Source organism: Heterocephalus glaber, unplaced genomic scaffold, assembly GCF_053883595.1.
Source record: "Heterocephalus glaber isolate CG9 unplaced genomic scaffold, H.glaber_assembly_v1.0 deba00000122, whole genome shotgun sequence".
Lineage (NCBI taxonomy): Eukaryota > Metazoa > Chordata > Mammalia > Rodentia > Bathyergidae > Heterocephalus > Heterocephalus glaber.
In genome coordinates, this window is record NW_028258138.1 from 82,657,362 (window position 1) to 82,680,486 (window position 23,125).

Consider the following 23,125-nt stretch of genomic DNA (forward strand, 5'->3'; position numbering starts at 1 on the left):
CAAGTGGCAGAACCACTGAGCTAAATCCTGGCCCTATAAGGGAATTTTTAATGGCTTAATCATACACAAAAATACTAGTTGTCATCTACATTTATCATCATAAAAATAGAGAAGTGTTCCAAGGAAATTTAATAAACTCTCTTTTTAAAATATTTTAAATTTTTATTAGTACATATAAAATCTCTTGAGAAAAATAAAATTTAGAAAGTAAATAAAGCAGTGACCCATGCTTGGATAGTCAAAGCTTCATTAATTTTTTCCCACCAAAAAACTGAATCCCACGCGTCCCCCAGTTCTTATATGCAGAACACTTCATTGTCAATTTCCAGAGCCTGGATGTATGCGCAGTGGTGGCCGATGTGTAAGACTGCAGACGCTCTGTGCCTGCCGTGGCTTCTCAGAGACAGTCTGGTGGCTCCTGAACTCTGTAGCCCAGCTGCCCGTCTTCTCTAAGCCCTGGTCCATGTTGGCTAAAAGCAGGGGACTGGAGTAGGAAGGTCCCTGTGCCGCCTGGACCTGGGCAGCGGAGGCCCAGCTGTGGCGGGGAGTCTGCTGCCATTTGCCCGGTCTGTTTTAGAGCTGCCAGGTCTTGAAAGGGCCTTGGCGTGAGGCACCAGTAGGTGTCGCTCGTTGCCCTTGGGTGGCTGCATCTCGGGCTCAGACTCTAACGTGACAGGTAAAGAGGTCTGGTTTTGAAAGAAAATAACCAGTTGTTATCAAGTTGTTTATGTTATAATCACCCTAAAAAAAGCAAATACAAGTAGGACTGAGGACATTTACCAGAACATTATGAAGGGGAGCAGGGCTTTTGGACAGGAGTGTGGGCCCCCAAAATTTGGCATGTGCCCCTGAATGTGCCACCTAACCTTCCACTCAGTGGTGCGGGGAGGACGCACTGCCTGGGAGCCCCACGGGTCCCCTTGTCCAGCACCAAACATGACCTGTGTGTCTTCTCCCTGGCTCCACCCTGGCCGTGACCCAGACCATCTCTGAGTTCGAGAAGGAGATCGAGCTGCTACAGATGCAGAAGATAGACGTGGAGAAGCTGGTGCAGTCACAGAAGCGGGAAATGAGAGGTAACGGGACAGAGCCTCGCTGGCACTGGGGGTGACTGGATGCATCACAGCATGTGGCACTTGGAGGAGGCCCATCCTTGCCAGCAGGAGTCGGGCTGGCTGTCTGATAATCTGGACGGCCAGTCACCGGGTTGGACAGCTGCTAAGTTCCTGGCTGAAGACCATGAGACTGGAAACCTGGGCCCAGAGAGGGTGTGGGGAGAGGAATCATGCACAAATATGGAGACAGGCCTCCCTTTCCTTCCAGAAAAGATGTCGGAGGTCACCAGACAGCTTCTCGAGAGCTACGACATTGAAGACATGAGGAGCAGGTGATCGTTTATGTGTCGTCAGACATGGGAAGGCTGGTGGAACCAGCGGCGAGACGAGTCCTTCTCCCCCGCTTGTCTTTCAGGCTGTCTGAGGAGGACCTGGGGCACCTGAATGAGGATGGCGAACTCTGGTTTGCTTATGAAGGGCTCAAGAAGGCAACTCGGTAAGAGGCCCCTTGGGGTGGTTTTGATTTTCAGAGATAATGAACTACAGAAAAGTGAGAAGTTCACCGGACTTAGACTGACACACCAATTAAATTCTCACAGTAGAGGGCCGGGAATTTAGCTCAGTGGTTCTGCCACCTGCCTCGAAAGCACAAGGTCCTGAGTTTGAGCCCTGGTACCAAAAAAAATTCTCACAGTAGGATGACCTGATAGCCATGATGATACTTCTATGCAAATTAGATAAATAGGGATTTTTTTTTCCTGGTGCTGATGGAACCCAGCGCCTTTGTACTAAGCTGTATCCCCACCCTTTAAACAGGGTCTCATTAAGTCTCTAAGTTGCCTGGGCTGGGCTTGAGCTGGTGCTTCTCCTCCCTCAGCCTCAGCGCTGGGATAACAGGTTTGTGCCACCATGCCCAGCGGGAGTGACTTCTTCATGGGACAAACTGCCTAACAGTGCAACCCATACATAACCTGCAGAGTAAAAACGGGACCCGTCACATAAATTAGCCCCCATCTGCTATAGATATCTAGGTACATTGAAGGAGTTTGTGGCATTTCTTTAAACTCATGAACTTTACTGTCTGCAGCAGTTTTTGGTTCCTAGCAAGGCTGAGCAAGGATGCAGAGCTCCCATGTGTCCCTCGCCTCCTCATAGTGCCAGTCCTGCCCCAGTGCCCACTTCACGTGAGGCAGGCACAGGGCTATTCCTCCTGTGGGCTTTGGCCAGTGGATAAGGGCACCACGTATCTCCACCCTTACACAGCACACGTCTCAAACTATAAGAGAGAAAAACTAACTTAACGGTGGCCAGCGGCTGTGTATCCACCCTGGCTGCCCTCACCCAGGAGCCAGGCCTATTTCTCGGCCTCTCTGCAGAGTCCTGGAGAGCCACTTCCAGTCCCAGAAGGACAACTACGAGAAGGAGATCGAGGCTCTGAACGCCAAGGTGGTGCACCTCAGTCAGGAAATCAACCACCTGCAGAAGCTGTTCCGAGAGGAGAGCAATGTCCACGAGAACGTGCGGCACGAGCTCACCAGGCTGATGTCGGAGAACATGGTGCGGCGCCCAGCTTGGGGCCAGAGCTGGGGTGGTTCTGGGTGGAGTCTGCTCTGATCCTCGGCAGTGAAACACTGGATTCAAATCTTTTTTGGGGGGGGGTTGGATTTTTTTTTGGTTTTTTGAGGCAGGGTCTCTGTAGTTTAGGCTGGCCCTGGACTCACTATGTACCCCATTAAATCACTTTTTACCAGTACTGGGATCAGAACCCAGCACCTTCTTTCATCCCCAGCCCCTTTTACTTTGTATTTTGGGGTAGGGTGTGAGTCACTAAGTTGTCCAGGCTGGGCTCAAACTTGCCATCCTCCTGCTTCAGCCTCCCAGAGGGCTGGTCAGTTCCTTTCTCTGGAAGTGAAATAACTGGGTCTGGAGATAAAACTACAACAAGGCTCCAGCGGGAGAGCACTTTGATCTGACAGTATGTCTGACGGGGCTCAAGCCCTGTGACTGTGCCTCTGGATGCTTAAACCTGTGTTTAAGGGCCGGGGATTTAGCTCAGTGGTTCCGCCGCCTGCCTTGAAAGCCCAAGGTCCTGAGTTTGATCCCCGGTACCAAAAACAAACAAACCAAAAAAACCCAAAACACAAAAAAGCGATGTTTAAGTCTAGTCCAGATCCCTCGGAAAGAGACCCAAACATTAAGGCGCACCATGGCTCTGGAGAAGCGGGGGTGTTCAGGCCGGTCCTACTCAGGGTCTGAACCTTGCTGGGCAAGGACAAGGCCCCAGAACAGCAGGACGGTGGCTTCTACCCAAGTGAGTGCAGGTGACAGCCTTGAGGTATACGCAGATAGAAAGGTAAGGGATAGGAACAGGCCCGGGCATCCCGACCGGGCCACAGAGCAGCGCAGCTGAGATCAGAGGCAGCGTGCCCTGAGGTGGCCCTTCCACTCCCAGAGGAGGATGTGCCGTGTCTCTTGGGCCTGGACACTGCACAAGGTGCGCCTTGCCCTCCCCGAGTGGCCGTGGGCACCACTCCTAGGAGCATGCTGGGATTTCTCGAAACAGCTGCATGGGTCTTGAGGCTAGAAAAGCAAAGAAAAGGAACACGGAGCCGTGATCAGCCGCTCCCAACCTCAGCGAGTCCTGGCACAGCTCTCTGTCCTGCAGGGGGGCGGGGACAGTGTGGCTGGCTTCCGAGATCGGAACGCTTGCAGAGGGAAGTGTCTAATATTCTAACATCAGTCATTCTTCTCCAAAGATGATCCCAGACTTTAAACAGCAAATTTCAGAGCTAGAGAAACAGAGGCAAGACCTTGAAATCCGCCTACAGGAGCAAACAGAGACAGTGAAAGGTAAGGGAGCCCCAGGCTTCATCCCCAGGAAGGGACTCAGAGAGCCACCGCCCGTACAGCCTGACTCTCACAGCAACCCGAATCGGGGGCAGCAATGTCCCACTCACCACTGTCCTGACCTGGCTTCTCACCGCAGGGAAGCCAGAAGAGCTGTGGAGCCTGCTATGTGGGGATGAGGAGGAAGGGATGCAAAAGTGAGTGTGACCATGTGGTCAGCCCAGGTGTCCCCTGCCTTTGGGGCGGCAGCACTCGTGTGATGGTCACACTGGCGGGGACATCTCCTCTGCCTTCCACAGGGCCCAGAATGAAAGAGACACCAAAATGGAAGAGAGGCTGATGGGCTCCGTCCCAGGACGGCAGGAGGCTGGGGAGCAGCCGAAGGAGCCATCAGAGACCGAAGGGGAAGAGTCCCGCGTCCCTTTGGAAAACAGGGTAAGAATTGTGAATGGGACCCCAGGGGTTGTCCGAGTGCCAGTGTTGCCAGTAGGGGAACACGCTCCCCAGAGCACACAATGGCAGCTGCAGAGCAAACATCCTTCTGGTAGAGTGGCCTTTTCCTTGTCTCAAAAAGACTGGTGAATCAGCCAGGTGTGGTGGTACTCACCTGTAACCCCAGCACTTGGGACCCTGAGGCAGGAGGATCACCACAAATTCAAGGTCAGCCTGGGCCACATAGTGAGTTCAAGGCCAGCCTGGACTACATAGCAAGACTCTGTCTCAAAAACCAAGCACGCTCAGAATTCAGGAAAAACTGAAACACTGTGCGGCCTTTATAGGAACTTTCTGGGTATCTGTGACTGCCTGGTCCAAAGCCAAACCCAGCCCGGTGAGGCTGCCTCCTTCTCAGGAGGGAGAGCAGACCCAGGGCCTGGGCTCTGAGCAGCTTCTCTGGTTCCTGACTGCCGGGTGCCCGCGCCCCGCTCCCAGAGCTCTAACTCCTCCGCGATGGGCATCACTGGATAGCAAGAGGGAGCTGGGTCTTGTACCAGATCCACACGGCAGGGCGCACTCAGCACAAGCCAGGAAGCGCTGGCACAAGGGCGAGCATGGAGAGCACCGTGCTATGGCACAGAATGCCACGCCTTGTGATGCCACTTGTATGACATGCCTTAGAACAGGCAAAGGGGGTGGGGAGTAAATGAGTGCTAGATGGGGCTGGAAGGGACTGGGGACCACAGTGGCAGCTCAGGTTACAGTGAAGGCTTCTGGGATGGGATAGAGGTGGTGGCAGCACAGCTCTGGCTACAGGGAAGCCCACTGGGACATGCACTTTGTGAGTGAGTTACAGGCTGAGTGGACCGTGGCTCAGTAAAGCTGTTAGACAGAAGCAGAAGAAGACGCTTCTGCGCTAACACCCGTGTTCTGATGTCTGAAGGATCTTGAAGAAGAGTTAGACATGAAGGACAGAGTGATTAAAAAGCTGCAAGACCAAGTGAAGACCCTAACCAAGACCATTGAAACAGGTGGGGAGATGAGATTCGCTTTCTTGGTCTTCTGAGCCTTTGGCCAAGGTCGACATGCACGGAAACGCGTGTCTCCTGTCTGGTCCAAAGCCTGCAGCCCCAGGAACAGTTCTCAGGGGTTGGGCTTGGAAGGGCTGGAGACAAGACCCACTGGGCAAGGAGAGCTCGCTTCCCTGGGATCTGATCAGCCCAGGCACGCTCCGGCCTCTGCAGGGGCGCCCTCTAGCGAATGCTTTTAACCTCTCCTTTGCGAGTGCCCCTTTACGAGTCCGTGTTTGCAGTACGTAATGATTACATTCATTGTGGGGAGTTGGTACGTGTACCTAACACACCTCAGTTCTGTTTTTCACCTCCTTTCCTTCCTCTCCTTCCTTCCCTCAATCTCTTGGTCCTCTTCCGTTTTGCAAAAAATCTCTCTCCATTTCCTATCATCTATCTTTTAGTTTGCTCTTTATTTATTTTTGAGTTTCTCATATAAGAGAAACCATGCAATATTTAAGCTTGAGTGTCTGATTTATTTCACTTAACACTATGGTCTAGAGGTGCATCCATTGTCCTACAAATAACTCAAGATTATCTTTATGGCAGAGTAGTGCTCCACTGTGTATAAACACCATGTTTTCCTTATCCATCATCTGCTGATGGGCATACAGGCTGCTTCCAAGTGTTAGCTATTATGAATTGAGCTGTTGTAAACATGAGTATGCGTGTATCACTGTATTATGATGTCTTTAATGCTTTCAGAAAGATTCCTAGAAGGGGAATAGCTGGGTCAATGGAATTTCTACTGTTAGTTTTCTGAGGAATCTCCATACGATTTCCATAGTGGTTGTACTAGTTTACATTCACAACAACATAAAAAAGTTCCCCTTTCCTCCACAATCTCACCAGCATTTGTTGGTATTTGATTTCTTTTCTTTTTTTTTTTTTGGTATTTAATTTCTTGATGATGACCATTCTTTCTAGAGTAAGATGGAATCTGTGTTGTTTTAATTTGCATTTCTCTAATGGTCAGTGAGGTTGGATATTTTTCCATGTGTTTATTGGCTATTTGTACTTATTCTCCTGACAAGTGTCTATTCATTTCGGTTGCTCATTTTTTATTAGATCTTTTTATAGGGGGATCTAATTTTTTTAGTTCTTTATATATTCTAGATATTGGTCCTCTGACAGAAATAGCTGGCAAAAATTTTTTTCCATTGTGTAGGTTGTCTCTTTATTGGTTGTTTCCTTTGCTGTGCAGAAGCTGCTTTTTTTTTCTTAAATTCTTTTATTGGTACATTTTAGGTATACAATACGTTTACATTTATCATTGGGTGCTTGTACCACATGATATATCTTGGTTCTTATTTTTTCCCCATTCCCTGTGTGCCCTTCACCCCCTCCACCCTTCTCTATTTACATAGCGTTCATTTCCATTTTTTCTTTTCTCATAATTTTTCCTTTCCCTCCTTTCCTTTCCCCTTCCCCTCAGACCACCCCTATCCCTTTGGACCTTTTCTTCCTATTTCAAATTATCAATTATTGGTTTTAATCATTTTAAACCTTATTTACACTTTCAGTTTCTCACACTAGAGAAACTATTTAGTATTTACACGTGTGTCCTATTTATTTCACTTAAGAGTATGGCCTCAATATGCATCCATTTAGCTATAAATGACTCTAGTTTCTCATTCTTTATGGCTGAGTAGTACTCCATTTTATTAAAAAAAAACCCCACATCTTCTTTATCCAGTCTCCAGTTGATGGGCACTTGGACTGTTTCCAAGCATTAGCCATTACGAACTGTGCTGCTATAAACATGGGTGCACATATATTGCTGTGGTATGATGCTTTTCATTCTTTGGGGAAGATCCCCAGCCGGGGAATAGCTGGATCAAATGGGACCTCCAGCCCTAGTTCTTTGAGGTATCTCCATACTGATTTCCACAGTGGTTGCACCAGTCTGTGCCAAGCTTTTTACTGTGATATGGTATGATCCCATTTGTGGATTCGTGGTGTAATTTCTTATGCACCTGGGGGTTCTGTTCAGGAAGTCCTTGCCCACACCTGTGTCTTCTAGACTTTTGCCTATTTTGTCTTCCAGCAGATTGTGTTTCTGTTTTAACATTTAGACCTTAGATCCATATTTATTTTAGTTTAGTACACAGTGAGAGATATGGATCTAGAGTCAATCTTCTACATGTGGACAGCCAGTTTTCCAGCTTTTGCTGAAGAGGCTGTCTTTCCTCCTGCGTACCTTTTTGGCCCCTTTGTCAAAGATCAAATGGCTGAATGTGCCTGAGGTTGTTTCTGCTTCTCCTGTTCCATTCCACTGATCCTCATGCCTGTTTTTGTGTCAGTACCATGCTGTTTTTATCACAGTAGCTTTGTAGTATAACTTCAAATCTGAGATTCTGATGCCTCCTGCTTTGCTCTTGCTTCCAGAATTTGTTTTGCTATTTTGAGTCTCTTCTGGTGCTATGTAAATTTTAGGATTTTTTTCTCTAGTTCTTTCAGGAGCACTGTTGGCATTTTGATTGAGGTGGTGTTGAATCTATATAACAGTTTTGTGGGGGTTTTGTTTTGGGGTTGGTTTTTTTTTGGTGCTGGGGCTCAAACTCAGGACCTTGCTCTTTCGAGGCAGGCGCAGTGCCACTGAGCTACATCCCTGGCTGTATAGCAGTTTTGGAACCATGGCCATTTTGACTATATTGGTTCTGCCTATCCAGTGACCGGGGATAGCTCTCCATTTTCTGATGTTCTTCTTGATTTCCTTTTTCAGAGTACTATAGTTTTCAATGTAGAAGTCTTTCACCCCCTTCGTTAGGTTACTTCGTAAGTATTCATTTTTTCTTAATACTATTGTGTATACTATTTCCCCAATTTATTTCTTAGTGAGTTCATTATTGGTGTACAGGAACACTATTTTTTTGTGTGTTCATTTTGTATCCTGCTACACTACTGAATTTGGATAATTCTAGGAGTCTTTTGGTGGCATTTTTGGGCCTTCTGTGTAGAATATCATGTCATCTGCAGATAATGATAATTTGACTTGTCCTTTCCTATATTGTCCCTTTTATTTCTTTCACTTACCTGACTGCTCTGGCAAATGTTTGGAGTACTATGTTGAACAGGAGTGGTGATAGTAATTCTAATTCCTTGTCCTGCTTCTTATTTTAGAGGGAAATCTTTCAACCTTTCCCCGTTCAATATGATGTTGGCGTAAGGTTTATCGTTAAGTGGCTTTTATCAGACTGAGATAAGGTCTTTCTATTCCTATTTTCTTCAGAGTTTTTGTTTTGTTTTGTTTTTTTGGTACCAGGGATCGAACTAGGGTCCTTGTGCTTGCACAGCAGGCAACGAAACCACTGAGTTAAATCCCCAGCCCTTTCTTCAGAGTTTTTATTATGAACAGATGTTGGATTTTCTCAGAGGCTTCTTCTGCACCTACTGAGTTGATAATGTGATTTCTGTCCTTGCTTCTGTTTATGTGATGTATTACATTTATTGATTTGCATATGTTGAACCATCTTTACATCCCTGGAATGAAGCCTACTTGGTCATGATGTGTGATCCTTTTGATGATTTGTTGCATTCTGTTTCCCAGTTTCTTGTTGAGGATTTTTCATCTATGTTCATTCAAGAGATTAGCCGTTAGGGGCTGGGGATTTAGCTCAGTGGTTTCACCACCTGCTGCGCAAGTGCAAGGACCTGAGTTCGATCCCTGGTACCAAAATAAAAAAAGAGAGAGATTGGCCTATAGTTCTCCTTTTTGGCTGGCTGTTTGTCTGATTTTGGAATCAGGGTAATGCTTGCTTCCAGGAATGACTTTGAGAGTACTGCTTCCCTTTCCATTTCATCTGAAGAGTTTGAGGAGTATTGGACGGTATTAGATCTTTCCTGAAGTCTTTGTAGAATTCAGTGGTAAATTGATCAGGTCCTGAGCTTTTCTTAGTTGGCAGGTTTTTAAATTATTATTGCATCAGTTTCATTCCCTATTATTAGACTATTCAAGGTTTTTATATTTTCTTGGTTTTTTTTTTTTTTAAGACTAAGAAAAATTTAGGGCCGGGGATTTAGCTCAGTGGTTTCGTCACCTGCTGTGCAAGTGCAAGGACCAGAGTTCGATCGCCGGTACCAAAAAAAAAAAGAGAGTAAGAAAAATTTATTGAGAGAAACATAGCTTTTGTCTCAGAGAGACAGAAGGGGAACCAGAAAATGGGTTGCCCCTTCTTGGTTCAATTTTGATAATTCATGTATATCAAGGAATCTATTCATTTCTTCTGGATTCTCCAATTTATTGGTGTACAGGTTTTCAAAGTAGTTACTAATCTTGATTTCAGTGGAGTCTATTGTGATTTTGCCTTTTGAATTTCTAACTTCACTGATTTGGGTCTTTTATTACCCTTGTTTGGTAAGACTGGCTAAGGGTTTATCTATTTTGTTTATTCTTTCAAGAAGCAGCTCTTTGATTTGTTGGTTCTTTGTATATTTTTTAGTCTCAATTTCATTGATTTCTGCCCTGATCTTGATAATTTCCTTCCTTGTGCTAGCTTTGGATTTGGATTGTTCTTGTTTTTCTCAGCCCATCAGGTGCATCATTAGGTTACTTACTTGGGCTCTGTCTGTTTTTCTCATGTGGGCATTCACAGCTGGAAACGTCCCTCGTAGGACGGTTTCCCTTGTATTCCACAACATTCATTTTTTAAAAGTACAACCATGAAAATTTTCTGAATTAGTTGCTTTGAAATGCTGCTTTTCCCCATCACGTATCTAGGCTCAGTAACATCTGGCACTCTCTGAGGAGAAGGCAGAGGTCCCAAGCCCCGGGGGAACCCATATCCAGAGTCCCCTGGGCCCCAGGGAAGGAACCCGCTCCATCCCTGGTCCGGAGTCCCTGACCTTGCCTGGCTTCTGCTCTCTTCCTACCTTCTTTCCTTTGTTCTTTGTCCCTTTCCCCTCTCCCTCCCAGCTGTCCCTGCTGAGGCTGTGTCTGCGACCATCTGTTCCTCTTCCTGTGTTTAGTTCTTTACACATTATCCTTTATTCTTATGCATTCACCTCTTACTTCAGGTCTGAAAAGTCCAAACCAAACAGCTCTTTCCCTTTCACTAATAAATGATGCATGCTCTGCCCCAGGGGAGAGGGGACAGGCCTGTCCTGCTTGGACCTCTCTGCATAGACTGCAAATCCACCCCATCCTCGCTGTCTTCCAGACCGCAGGCCTGTTTTCCTTGATGCTGCTTCCTTTGCTTTTCTCTTGTCACCTCCAGCTCAGCTTGTCTGCTTCCCTGCCTGGACCTGCTATCCAGGATTGCATAACAAATTGCCCAAAACTTAGCAGCCTGGAGCAGGTAGCACTTAGCAATGCCCAGTGGCTGAGTTTTCAACTTCCGGCCTCCAGCCCATTTCTGACCTCTGAACCCTAGCACAGTAAAACTAGAAGTTGTGTTGGTTCTGGAGGCACAGCTCAGCAGAGTGGAGTACACCTTTAGCATTTGGAAGGCCCTGAGTTCAGTCCCAAACTCCAAAGAGAAAATTGAAAATGTGCTGTTTCAAGCCGCTCTGTTGCTGGTGAGTCCTCACAGCAGCCGCGGGGGAAATGGGCGGGGCCGTGGTCAGGACTAGGGCTTGGCGACTCACTTCCTGCACAACGGCGCAGCACCCTGGGGACAGGTGACATCTTTCCTGTCCCCACTCTGCTGTGTGGAGACCTTCAGGGCTCGGGGGACCCTTCCAGACAGCTCAGCCCAGCCTCAGTGGCTGTCACTGCGCATCCCCAGAACAGAAGAGAGTGCTCAGGGCGGCGGGCACGCAAGACAGCACTGAGCTCTCAGAGGTGGGGGCACCAGTGTCCAGTGTGTGCTGACTTTGGCCTCTATCTGCAGCCCAGGACGCGCACCCGTCCTCGGAAGCCAAGGAGTACCTGGGCATGCTGCAGTACCAGAGGGAGGACGAGGCCAGGCTCATCCAGAACCTCATCCTGGGTAGGGACCCTGATCCAGACGTCTGCTGTCTCCCTCTGAAGACTGAGCCTGTCAGTGCCCAGACTCTGGCCCTTCCCCACCCCAACTGGAGTCCTCGCCCCGGGCACGGAGCAGATCCTCGACTTCTGCCCTCTCCGAGCCACTGGCAGCCCCAGTAATGGCAGTGAAGCCGGTCTCCTCCCGCCAGGGCCCAGCCTCCCCGGGGAGGGTCCCAACTGTCCTCCACCAGGAGCCCCACCCTGCTCTTCTGGAGCCCACCCCAGGCTCAGGGTAGAAGACGCAGCTCCTGTCTTTGGGTCCCGCAGAGGGGTTGGGTGACGCAGCGGTGGCTCTGTGCCCTGACATCTGGGGACATCCACTGGCAGGCTTCGTGGTAGGGCGTCCCCACTATGTGAGCACAGGGACGTCCACGGCACGAGCTCAGAGCGTGGGTCCAGAAACGACGCTGCTACGCTGTGTGCGCCCCGCCTTCCATCCTGTTTTCTGGTCCCAAGAGCTTTAGGTAGAGAGCCGGGGCGCGGCCTTCCCTGTCCCCTGGGGTCCCCCATTCTCTCCCCGCCCTCGCTGGCACCAGCTCTGGGGCCCTTTCTTTTCTCCCTGTCTCAGGACAGCGTGGAGCTTGCAGGCCTCGCTGAGCCCTTCCTCCGAGACCCCTCTGCCCTTCGTCCCACGCTGTCCCCGGCCCAGGCCAGTCAGGCCCCTCTGCAGCCTGGCCACCCGTCCAGGGCAGTTTCGAGGGCTAGTGAGGTCGCCCCTGTCCCACCCTCCTAGAGACTGGTGTGGGGTGCGTGGGACGGGCGTCCTCTCTCAGGTCAGAGAGGGGAGCTCTCCGTCTCCCCGGAGACCGGAGACGGAGCAAGTCCTTTGCAGATGGGCCCAGATCCCCTAAGTATCCGCCACGCGGGAACTGGATCCCTCAAAGGGAACACAGGGCCCTGCAGGGTCAGAGCCCGGCCAGCCTGGCCTGTGGCAGCTCTGGGGACAGCGCCCGGCAGCGCCCCACGCCTGTCTCTCCGCAGACCTGAAGCCCCGCGGCGTGGTCGTGAACATGATGCCCGGGCTGCCCGCGCATCTCCTGCTCATGTGCGTGCGCTACGCCGACGCCCAGAACGACGCGGCCATGGTGCGCTCGCTCATGAACAGCACCATCAGCGCCATCAAGCAGGTGGTGAAGGTAGGCGGCGCCCACGGGCCTGGGAGGCAGGAGAGCGCGTCCCAAACCCCAGCCCCTGAGCTCCCTCTCTGCCCACCTCTGCCCCCTCCGGAGCGTGAGGGACGAGTGTACGGCCACGCGGCCGGCGTGGGAGGCAGTGGGACCCAGCCATCCAGGCGCGGAAGACGCCCCGCGCTCATGGGTAGTGGCTTCACAGGCTCGGCCCCCGAGGCGGGGGTGCCTGCCTCCTCGCCGCAGACACGCGTGCTGACGAAGGCGGGCAGGGCGCCAGGCCTGGGTCTACCCGCGCGGTGACCCCAAAGCACCCAGGTTACTCCCGGCCCGCCCAGGCCTCTCGGAAGGACGAAGGACACGAGCCTAGGCCCTGGGTGGGAGGGGCCTGCCGGGGCGTGGAGGTGCCGCCCACTCTCAGGAGCGATCGCCGGAGTGACGTGGACGGACTAGGAAGAAGAGGGGGAGGGGCTCGTGTCCGCAGCAGGAGGAGGCTGACTGCCGACTGCTTGCGGGCCGCAGCGAAGTCCTACAGCACTCCTGGCTTCCCGAGATTTCCCTCTTAAGTGATAAGGAAGAAAGGAACTGTAAATAAGTATCAGTTGTTCTCTGGTACTGGGGATTGAACTCAGGGCCTTCACACGGAACTACATCCCAGCCCTTTTTACTTCTTAACTCAGGGTCTTGTTAAATTGCTAGTTGCCCAGGCTGGGCTTGAACTCGAGATCCGAGATCCTCCTGCCTCGGCCTCCCAGAGCGCTGGGATGACAGGCGTGCTGACCACGCCCAGCTCAGATATGTTTTGGACTGACCTAGATCCTTGCTGACAGTAATGGTAGCCCTGCAGGAGAAGTGTTCTGTGATCCCAGTTCACTGGGACCCTGGGTCAGCCAACCCCCCAGAGGCTGGAAGCACGGTTGATGGGGCTCAGGATCAGATTTCTGCTCCTCCAAGTGTGTAGTTCCATTACCACAGTAAGCTGAGACAGCGACAAAGCGGTTTCCGCTTTCTAGGAAGCGACTATCCGGGCACAGTTATGCTAGGAGTCCAGTGTTCTGAGTTTTCTAACACACAGGGAGGGGCAGTGAACTCAGGGGAGCATCGCCTGATACAGGGACCTATTTAAACGTTTCGGTTAGAGGAGACCAACCTCACTTCCAGCAAATCTGTATTCCAGAGGAGCTCAGTCCTATTGTGAAGAGTAGAAAGAGGGAAGAATAATAAGAGTTACAGAGAAGTCAGAATATTGTCATTCTCCCGACCCTCCAAAACCGGTTTATGCCAAGGACCCTTTCTTCATTCGGATGGAGAGGAGGCGAGCGTTTGCTTCCTGCGGGATGCTGCAGTCGCGGTCTTCCTGGGAACCCCAGCGGCCATGGACGAGCTCCCAGCACGCTGACTTCCCTGTGTGTGTTCTCTTGCATAGGGTTTCTGAAGACAGGCAGACTTGCATGGTGCTCTGGCCGTGGGCACAGTGTCTGCCCATCTGGCCACTCTGCAGTTCTGGCCAAGCGTCTGGGCACCAGCAGATGCCTGGCACAAGGGCTTCGTCCCGCCGTCCCCTAGGTCCCCACCCACAGCCATCCTGTCCTTGGATAGACACCAGGACCCCTCCTGCTGGTCCAGTAGCACCGCTTTGGGATTGGTCTCCTGAAACTGATGGGATCCTAAGCACTGGCCCCTGGAACACTCCTCTCCCGTCTTCCAGCCTCTGCTTCCCTCTTGCGTCCGATCACTGCACCCTGCCTTCTTGCTCATCCTCCCCTGCCATCCCCACAGGCTGCTCTCCTGGCAGCCTCTCCTCTCTCCACCCTTCCCTTGAGGGTGCCCTCCTCCTCCCTCACCAGGTCTTCACCCCTGTCCTGTCCTGCACCGCCTCTCTGTCCCCTAAGCTTGGGTCACTGGGCCCACGGCCACTGTCCTCCGGGTCCTCCAGCTGGGGCGCCTGCCCTCCCCTCCAGGGCGTGAGCCCATCGAGAAGACCCTCGCCCCTGCACGTCTCCAGAGCTCTTGTCACAGCAGCACGTGATTGGGGCTTGAGTGCAAGAGAGAAAAATCACTTTGGGTCAGACACCGCCAACGTGCGAACAGGTGGGATAGGACGCGTCTCTCTTCGCCTCAGTGATCAGACGCTGACCCCTTCTTGTGTTTTAAGGAACATCTAGAAGACTTTGAGATGCTGTCCTTTTGGCTGTCCAATACCTGTCATTTCCTCAACTGCCTGAAGCAATACAGTGGAGAAGAGGTAGGGATGGGACACGGGGCTCAGGATGGGGACATGCTGGCATCCCAGGATGCCAGGTGCAGATCGCCTGTCGACTCCAGGCATCCACCACAGGCAGAGACTTCCGGAAGCTCGGCCTCGGCACAGCCAGGCCAGGTTGCTCTGCTCTGAAGTCGGTGGGCAAGTTTCTGATCTGGACTTCCCTTTGGCTGGGGCAGTCTGCAGTTCTTACCCCCTGGCGCAGTGGGCTCGCTTTCTGGGACTCCTCAGGGATTCTGACTATTCTGTAACCTGTAAGCAGACTTCTTTGCATGCAGCTCCATTTCAGGAGCTGACGTTGTGAAGGCTGGTTATCTTCAGGAATTCCTGGAACTCAAGTGACAAAGCGGCTTTCAGGGTCTCCCTGGCTCTCTTCCCTGGTGTCACCTTATAATCCACCAGCCCTGTGTGAGGTTTCCAGGGTCTCACACTTTGACCACCACTTGGTATCGATAGTTGTTTCATTCTTTCCTGGTCTAATGAGTATAAAATGATATCTCTTTGCTTCAGTTGCACTTACCTGATTACTAGTTAGTTCAGGGGCTTACTGGTCATGTGGGCTTCCCTTTAATTTGCTGGCCACACCCTCTCTCTGTTTTTCTTAGGGTTGAGTTTTTTCTTGTTGGTTTGTAGGAGGTCTTTACATATAAGGGATAGACCATGGTTCGTCTTCTAGTTTATTTTATGGAGTTCTTGGTCATAAACAGTTTCTGAATTTTGATATACTTAAATCCACCATTCCTGTTCATTCATGATTTGTGTCTTGGGGAAACTCTTCCTTACCCTAAGACAATGAATATATTCCCTTCGAACTTTTATAGTTCAGACTTAGACTTCACAATTATGGGTTGTTTTTTTTATGGGGTTTTGGTTTTTGGTTTTTGGTTTTTTTGGTACGAGGGATCGAACTCGGGTCCCTCTGCTTTTGAGGCAGGCGGTGGCACCACTGAGCTAAATCCCCAGCCCCACAATTATGTTTTTATCTAAGACCTCATTTCTTCCATGTGGATAACGCAGTCCTCCCAATGGGAGAAAGTAAAGCCCGGAGCTGACCTTACCAGTGCTTCTGTAAAACAGGAGAAATGAGCAAAGGGCATCCAGCCTTGAACCGGAAGGACAGCAGAGGGCAAGAGGAGGCTGAGAAGGCCGCAGCTCAGCCCGGTTGGGGAAACTGACCTCCTCCTCCGCCCTGTGGTTTCATGATCCTTTCTGTGTCCCTTCAGCCACCCAGAGAATGCCCTTTTCCATATCCAAGTCACTAGTCAGTGACTATTTTTTTCTAAACTTTCTGCTGTCCTATCTAACCTCTGCCTACCATCATTATTTTTTTCTCCAGTGCTGAGGATTGAACCCGGGGCCTTGTGCACACCAGGGAAACGCTCAGCCACACCCCCACCCATCATGTCCTGCTCCTAAAGGCCTCTTTCCTTTTAGCTCTTTGAATATGTTACACACACTGCCTTCACCTTCTAGGAACTGCTGTCAACAGTACCCCAGACCAATGGCTTCACCAGTAGCCACTATGATCTCCCCTTCCGGAGCCCGGAATCCTGAGATCGGGGCACCAGTGTGGTTAGGTCCTGCTGGGATTCTTCTTGGCTTAGAATGGGCACCTTCTCCCTGGGGTTTTTCTGGGCACACACGGGGCTGAGAGGGACAGAGAAGGAGAGAGGGAGAGAGCGCTCTGTGCTACTGATGACTTAACCCGGGGCCTTCATGCTGAGTCACTAAGTTGCCCAGGCTGTGCTTCAACTTGCAATCCTTCTCCCTCAGCCTCCCGGAATGCTGGGAAGACAGGAGGGGGCCACCATGCTGGGTAACCTGGGATCCCTTTTTGTGAGGCCTGGGCCCTGCTACACGATGTCATTTGACCCTAATTCCTTCCTAGTAGCTCTTCCTCCAAGGGCAGCCACGCTGTGTTGAGGGGGGCCAGGGCTCCAGTGTGAATTTGGGCACAACTCTCGGTCCACCGCACACAGAATCTCAGATGGGGCTGGACCTTGGAGTTCAAAGCAACTGTATCCACTGGCCTCTCATAGTAGTTGGTTTCCTGGGTGCTTTTCAGCTTTTTCTGTGCCCTTCTCTGTGTGTTCCCCTAGGCTCCAGGGAAGGGGCTGAGGTCATGCAAGGAATCAGTGTTTTCTCTTACAGAAAATAAACTTCAGGAGCTCATTTGCAACAAGTCAGATATTGAGTTTTAAGGTGCACGAGTTACAATAGATGCTGACGGTAGCATCAGTTTAGGTAGCATTTTAATGTCTGCAGTATTCTAATATCTGTGTGCTCCCAACTGCTTTCAGGAATTCATGAAGCATAACAGTCCACATCAGAATGAGAACTGCTTGAAAAACTTTGACCTTTCCGAGTACAGGCAGATTCTTAGTGATGTGGCCATACGAATATATCATCAATTCATTGTCGTCATGGAGAATAACATCCAGCCCATAATAGGTAAGGAGACAACTGATGACCAAAACACTAACAGCAACACTGAGACTTTGAGACCCAGCTGCCCTTCTCCCCAACACCCGCCGCCCTCGGGGACGGTGTCCTGCAGAGCCCCGTCCTCCCTGGTCCCTGTGCCCGCAGTGCCTGGCATGCTGGAGTATGAGAGCCTGCAGGGCCTCTCAGGCCTCAAGCCCACTGGTTTCCGGAAGCGCTCATCCAGCATCGATGATACGGATGCCTACACCATGACCTCGGTGCTACAGCAGCTGAGCTACTTCTACAGCACCATGTGCCAGAGTGGGCTGGATGCTGAGCTGGTGCGGCAGGTGGCAAAGCAGCTCTTCTACCTCATCGGGGCTGTGACCCTGAACAGCCTCTTCCTGCGCAAGGACATGTGCTCCTGCAGGAAGGGGATGCAGATCAGGTGGGGGCAGGGGTCATCGGGTGACGGGGAGGCAGCGCGGGGACCCTGTGTGGGCACTCGGCTGGGTGTACAGGGCCACACTTGGAGCCTGCAGAGGTGGCCCCCTGTGCTCTGAGACCCATCCTAGCTAATTCCGTCCCCCATCACTTTCTCTGTGGGGAGCACTGCTGGCGGGCACCAGAAGCATCAGGAAAGCCCCAGGACCCTGCACCGGCCCTCAGGAAGCTCAGACAGCTGAAGAAGGGTGGAAGGCGCTGTGGTGAGGTCACAAGGAGGTGCTTCGAGAAGAGCGAGCGGTCGCCGTGGACAGTGGTGGGGACACCAGAGCCATGGTAGAAAAACAAAGTGGAGCCTTCCAGACCAGACAGCGGCAAAGGCACAGTGACGCTGCTGGGAGGGGACCCTCGGGCCCCATCTGATTAGGCAGAGGTCCTTTCAGGGAGCAGGACCCCGGGAGAGAGGACGCTCACACAGGGATGAAAAGGTCTGAGGTGCCAGGGGAAGGCATCTGGAGCCAAGAAAAACGCGGGAGGCGCCCGCTGTGCTTTTGACACTGGGGAGACTCGGACTTGGGCGCCCCGACCCAGGCCGCAATCCCATGCAGTCTCCAGACAGAGTGGAGTGGCCCTTCTCCCTTGGGCTCCACCCAGGCCGGGAACAGTCTGAGGCTGGGGCAGAGGCCTGGGTAAAGCCAAGCCATAGATGAGACCCAACCAAAACCTAAAGACCCGGTGGGGCCCCTGGAAAAGAACTCAAGTGACGGGGCAAGACCCGAGGCCCTAGGTGTTCCCACCAGACATCCCAGCACCTCCGGCAGGGCCCCTCAGAGATGGAGGCGTCTTACAGCAAAAACTCGAGCAGCCAGACTCCAAAGCATGAGCATGGCGGGGAGTAAGAGCCAAGCAGAGGACAAACAGGCCGGAGCAGCCTGAAAACAAGCTCTGGGCTCTCTGGCACCAGCACGGAAAGGCAAGGCGACCAGCTGTGTGGTTGCACCAGGCACAGAGTAGTCCACCCTGGGCTGGGAAGGAGATCCTCATACTGTACTCCTCCCTGGCCATGAACTAGGAAAGTAACGCCTCCCACAGTCTTATCTCACAGGCCCCAGAGCTGCTCTATGGGAAATGTCATCCGGGCACTTTGCCACTGGCTCTGGTCGGAGTCCGGTGGGGCTCTGGGGACAGTCGGTTCTGTCGTTACTATGCAAATCTTTCTCTATCCTTCCTTGGAATGTTCTCTTCCCTGGAGCCTTCTTGGTTGGAATATAGCCACTCCAGATTCTTTTGATTTGTGTTTCATAGTACATCTTTCCTCATCTTTTACTTTCAGCTTATCATATTTGAAGTTTCTTTTACGCAGCATGAAATAGGGGTTTTTTAAAAATTGGATCCAACAGTCTTTTTTATCAATGTATTTAGACCATTTTAAATTAATGCAGTTATTGGAATATTTAGATTTGGGTCTACCATTTTATTATTTTTTATTTGTCCCCCTTGGTTTTTGTTTCTATGATTTTCTTTGCCTTTAGCGTTGTTTGAACATTTTTTAGTATTCCTTTCTAATTTATCTATTGCATTTTACCATAACTCTTGGCATCTTTCATGGTTATTCTAGGGATTAAAGTAGGCTCAAATTTACAGTGAATGATTACATTTTAGAAATAGGTAAAAGACGCATTGCCATTCATCCCCCTTGCTCCACACATACTTAGCCCATTGTCCAAGCACTTCCTGCAGCGCCTCTGGGTCCTCTTTCCCACTGGGTGGCAGGAGTGAGCCAAGCCTGCCCTCAGCCTGGTAACTGAGGGGAACAAACCACCCCCAGTGCTGCCAGGAGGTGACAGGTGACGGATCTTTGTTCACGGTCACCTCAGGACATATGCGGCTTACAGGAAGCTCATCCAGGAGAAGCCCTCAAGCAACGAGGCCATGTGGACAAGAACTCTACCAATGCTATCTTCTCGTTTTAACCATCACAGGTTTAAAGGACTCCAAGAAGAGTGTTTTACATTCATCTCTGTAGTTACGGGTTCTGCCACTCTTTCTTCATTCTCCCTGTCCCAAGACTCCTTTATTCTGAGTCTCATTTTGATATAATTTCTCTTCTCCCTAAAGAAATTCTTTCAGTAATCTTTTGGAACAGCTTTTCTGGCAATAAATTTTCCTAGTTTCCTTTCATCTAAAAATGTCTTCGCTTTGCCTTCATACTGACAGCTACTTTTGCAGGATATAGACTTTTGGGTTAACAGGGTTTTTTTATTCCTTTAAAAGTATTGTTTCACATCTTTCCTCTCTTCTTGTGGCTTCTGATGAGAAATCCACCAGCATTTGAGATGTTGTTTTCCACAAGTAATGCAGTTTGTCTGACTGCAGCAACCTTGTTTCTGTCTTCAGTTTCCTAGTTTGATTCTATTTGTGTCTGCATATGAATGTCTTTGGGTTTAGCCTTTTTGAAGGAAACCCAAAGAAGTCCTGAGGTTCTAGACTGCACATTTGTGCATTTAACCAAGTTTGGGACATTTCCAGTCATTATTTCTTAAAAACTTTTGTCTACTTCATACTCTTTTTCCTCTTCCCAGAAACAACATTAGGCCTTATATTTTTGTCCCTCAGATCCCGAAAGTTCTGTTCATTTTTTTTTCCATTTTCTCCTCTGCTCTTCAGAGTGGGTAATTTCTGTCAGCCCCCAAGTCCTGGCCCCTCTGTCTTCAACTAAGGGAGCCTATGCTGTTAATTCAACTATTTCTTTTGTTTTCAGCTCTAAAATTCCCATCTGATCTCTGTTGATATCTTCTGTTTTCTTTCTGAGACTTTGTCTTTCCACTCGGTTCAGGAGAGTTTGTCTTTGCTTTTGTGACATGTGCATAATGGTTTCTGCAGAGGCTTTGCCAGACAATCCCAGCACCCGTGTCTCCTCCATGAGGACACCTGCTGGTCGTAATACTAGTTGAGGGTTCTCCTGTTTCCTCATACGACAAGGACAATTCTGAGTTGTATCCTGGCCATTGCCCATATTATACTGTGGGACACCAGGTTTTAAGTTCTCTGGGGAAGGTGGATATTTTGCTGGGTCCAGGCTGTAAGTTCTGACTCACCGTCCTCTGTACCTCTGAGGTGCTGTTTGGCTCTGTTTCCTGTGTGACACCCATGACCCATCTGGAACTTGAGGGGTGGTTGTTCCATGATCAGTTCTCAGAGTCTGTGTATGCTGCCTCAGTCAGACCCATGCATAGGCGCGGTTAAGCTCGGAGTTAATAAATCTTTCCAAGCCCCTCCCTCTCAACACATCCTGGCACTTTCTGGTTCCCTGGGGATCCCCTCTTCCGGGACCACATGTGGGGCACAGGGAGGTGAGCACCCATCCTCTGGAACCCAGCTCCTCCATTTGAGGCAAGGCCCCTTCCCTCCACGCTTCAGGCTCCTGCTCCCTCCATCGTCACCACCACTGCCACTCTGCAATTGCCTGGGACTTGAGCATGAGAGAATACAGAAAACCGAAAGGGAAAAACGAAATCAGGTATCTCTGCCCACTCTGAGCACTAAAGTCCTTTTCACGTCTCCAGCTGGAACCAGGGCCCTTGCAGAGCCCCTCATTGGCATGAATGCCTGCTGCTGTTTCGGGCTGCAGTGAGTTGGGCCAGTGAAGAACGAGGAAAGTGCTCGGAGATCACTGTCCACATGGAGGTCTCCCCTGACACACTGCTGTTACGTCGGTGCTCAGACAGCTGCCCTGTGCTCCGGGGAGACAGGTGGACACCTCTGACCCCTCCCCAGCACCTGAGCGCTGCGACAGTGTCCAGCGGGAGGATTAGCACGCTTGCACTCAAGCTTAGACAGGGTGGGGGGTGGGAGGGCCGGGGTGGGAAGCTCTGAGGGGCCTGTTGCAGCAGAAACAAGAAGGGTGCGAACTAACTCTTGGGACAATAGTGACAATGCCAAGAAAGGGGTCGGGGACCCGGCACCGGAGATGTCTCCCTCACATGCATCGCAGCCACCTGAACTCAGCACTGTGCCCCATTTCCAGCCAGGGAGAGGCTAATCTGGAGGACCAGAGCTCCCCTGACTGCACAGCTCCCTGAACGACCTGCCTCACGGGGCTCCTGAGTGAGGTCCAGCGTGCAGACGTCGCACAGCCTCCTTCGTGGTCACGCACACCACAGAGCGACCCGCTAAAGGGAGCGTAGTTCTGTGGGTTTCAGTGCATTCACACAGTGGTGCGGCCATCCCCATAATGTAATTTTAGAACATTGTCATCACTCCAAAAAGAAGTCTTCGTGCATTAGGTGCCTCTTACTCCCCACCTCAATCCCACTCCCCACTGGCTTGGGCACCCACTGACATCTTGTCAGTCTCCACGGATCGGCCTGTTCTGGATATTTGTCATAAAACATGTTCTATGTTGTAGACAGCTTCTTTTGCTTAGAAAGAAATTCATAAATGTAGCAGATATCAGCACCTAAATCTTTTTTTTTTTTTTGCTGAAAAATATCCCATTGTACAGATCTACCATAATTTGTTGACCTACTCATTAGTTGTTTTCACAGTTAGGGTCACTGAGAATAATGCTGCTATCAACATTTGTATGCAGATTTTCACGTGGACATGTTTTCAGTTTTTCTGAATATAGATCCAGGGGGAAATTGCTATATGTTACTCAGCTTTCTGTTACTGTAACAAAATGCCTGAGACAGTGAACTTACACAGAAGAAAGATCCTGTTTCATAGTTCCAGAAGATGGGAGGGACTGGAATCTGTGCCTCTTGACTCATAACCTGTGATAGTGACAGGAACAGGAATGGGAACCCCAGGCAGCTGAAAGAAAGTCTCCCTCCAGTTGCAGTTGTTCTGCCAATTCAGGAAAATACTCAATTTTTTATACCATGTCAGTCATCTGTCCAGGTGGCGGTGCTTACCATGGACACCAGGAAACTCTGCACCCCGAGCACCACCTCCTGCTGGCCCCTGGTCACATGCCAGACTGTTCCTAAGCTCCTAACCCCACTGTCCTGCAGGACAGGGGGACCCAGCCCTGCTCTGAGTGTCCTCCGCCCCTGGCTTCCACGCAGGTGCAACATCAGCTACCTGGAGGAGTGGCTCAAAGACAAGAACCTGCAGACCAGCACAGCCAGGGGCACCTTGGAGCCGCTGTCTCAGGCAGCCTGGCTGCTCCAGGTCAAGAAGACCACAGACAGCGATGCCAAGGAGATTGCTGAGCACTGCCCCTCACTGTCCGCCGTGCAGGTGACTGGGCCGGCCGCTCTCCCCCCGGGGTCCTCAAGGGCAGATCTCTGCCCCGGCCGTGGCTTTCCAGGCTGGGGTGCACCCGACTGTGTGTCCCTGGGGAGCGCACGCATGTCCCATGGTCCCTTTCGCCTGACCAGCACTTAGCAGACACATCATGCATGTGCACTTCCCTGCTAGGACGGACACCAGTGGGCATGTGTGAGGGAGCCCATCCTCTCACAGGGTGACTTGTCTCTGCTGCCTTC

The 23,125-nt window shown here is 50.8% G+C and overlaps 1 protein-coding gene across 6 annotated transcripts in view; it reads left to right on the forward strand.

The window, feature by feature from the left end:
* Myo5c (myosin VC) overlaps positions 1 to 23,125 on the forward strand; it is a 69,430-nt gene that overhangs the window by 39,802 nt on the left and 6,503 nt on the right. For 3 of the 6 annotated variants that reach the window (XM_021261059.2, XM_021261064.2, XM_021261054.2), the window contains exons 26-38: positions 983 to 1,076; positions 1,324 to 1,387; positions 1,471 to 1,551; positions 2,408 to 2,612; positions 3,812 to 3,905; positions 4,042 to 4,099; positions 4,202 to 4,337; positions 5,281 to 5,368; positions 11,239 to 11,337; positions 12,357 to 12,511; positions 14,658 to 14,747; positions 17,066 to 17,216; positions 22,703 to 22,877. In XM_021261059.2, coding sequence (XP_021116718.1) covers positions 983 to 1,076; positions 1,324 to 1,387; positions 1,471 to 1,551; positions 2,408 to 2,612; positions 3,812 to 3,905; positions 4,042 to 4,099; positions 4,202 to 4,337; positions 5,281 to 5,368; positions 11,239 to 11,337; positions 12,357 to 12,511; positions 14,658 to 14,747; positions 17,066 to 17,216; positions 22,703 to 22,877 — 1,490 coding nt within the window. Of the gene's footprint in view, positions 1 to 982; positions 1,077 to 1,323; positions 1,388 to 1,470; positions 1,552 to 2,407; positions 2,613 to 3,811; positions 3,906 to 4,041; positions 4,100 to 4,201; positions 4,338 to 5,280; positions 5,369 to 11,238; positions 11,338 to 12,356; positions 12,512 to 14,657; positions 14,748 to 17,065; positions 17,217 to 17,354; positions 17,638 to 22,702; positions 22,878 to 23,125 lie in introns of all 6 variants that reach the window. The other 3 variants (XM_013074316.3, XM_004835385.4, XM_021261049.2) reach the window with 2 other exon arrangements.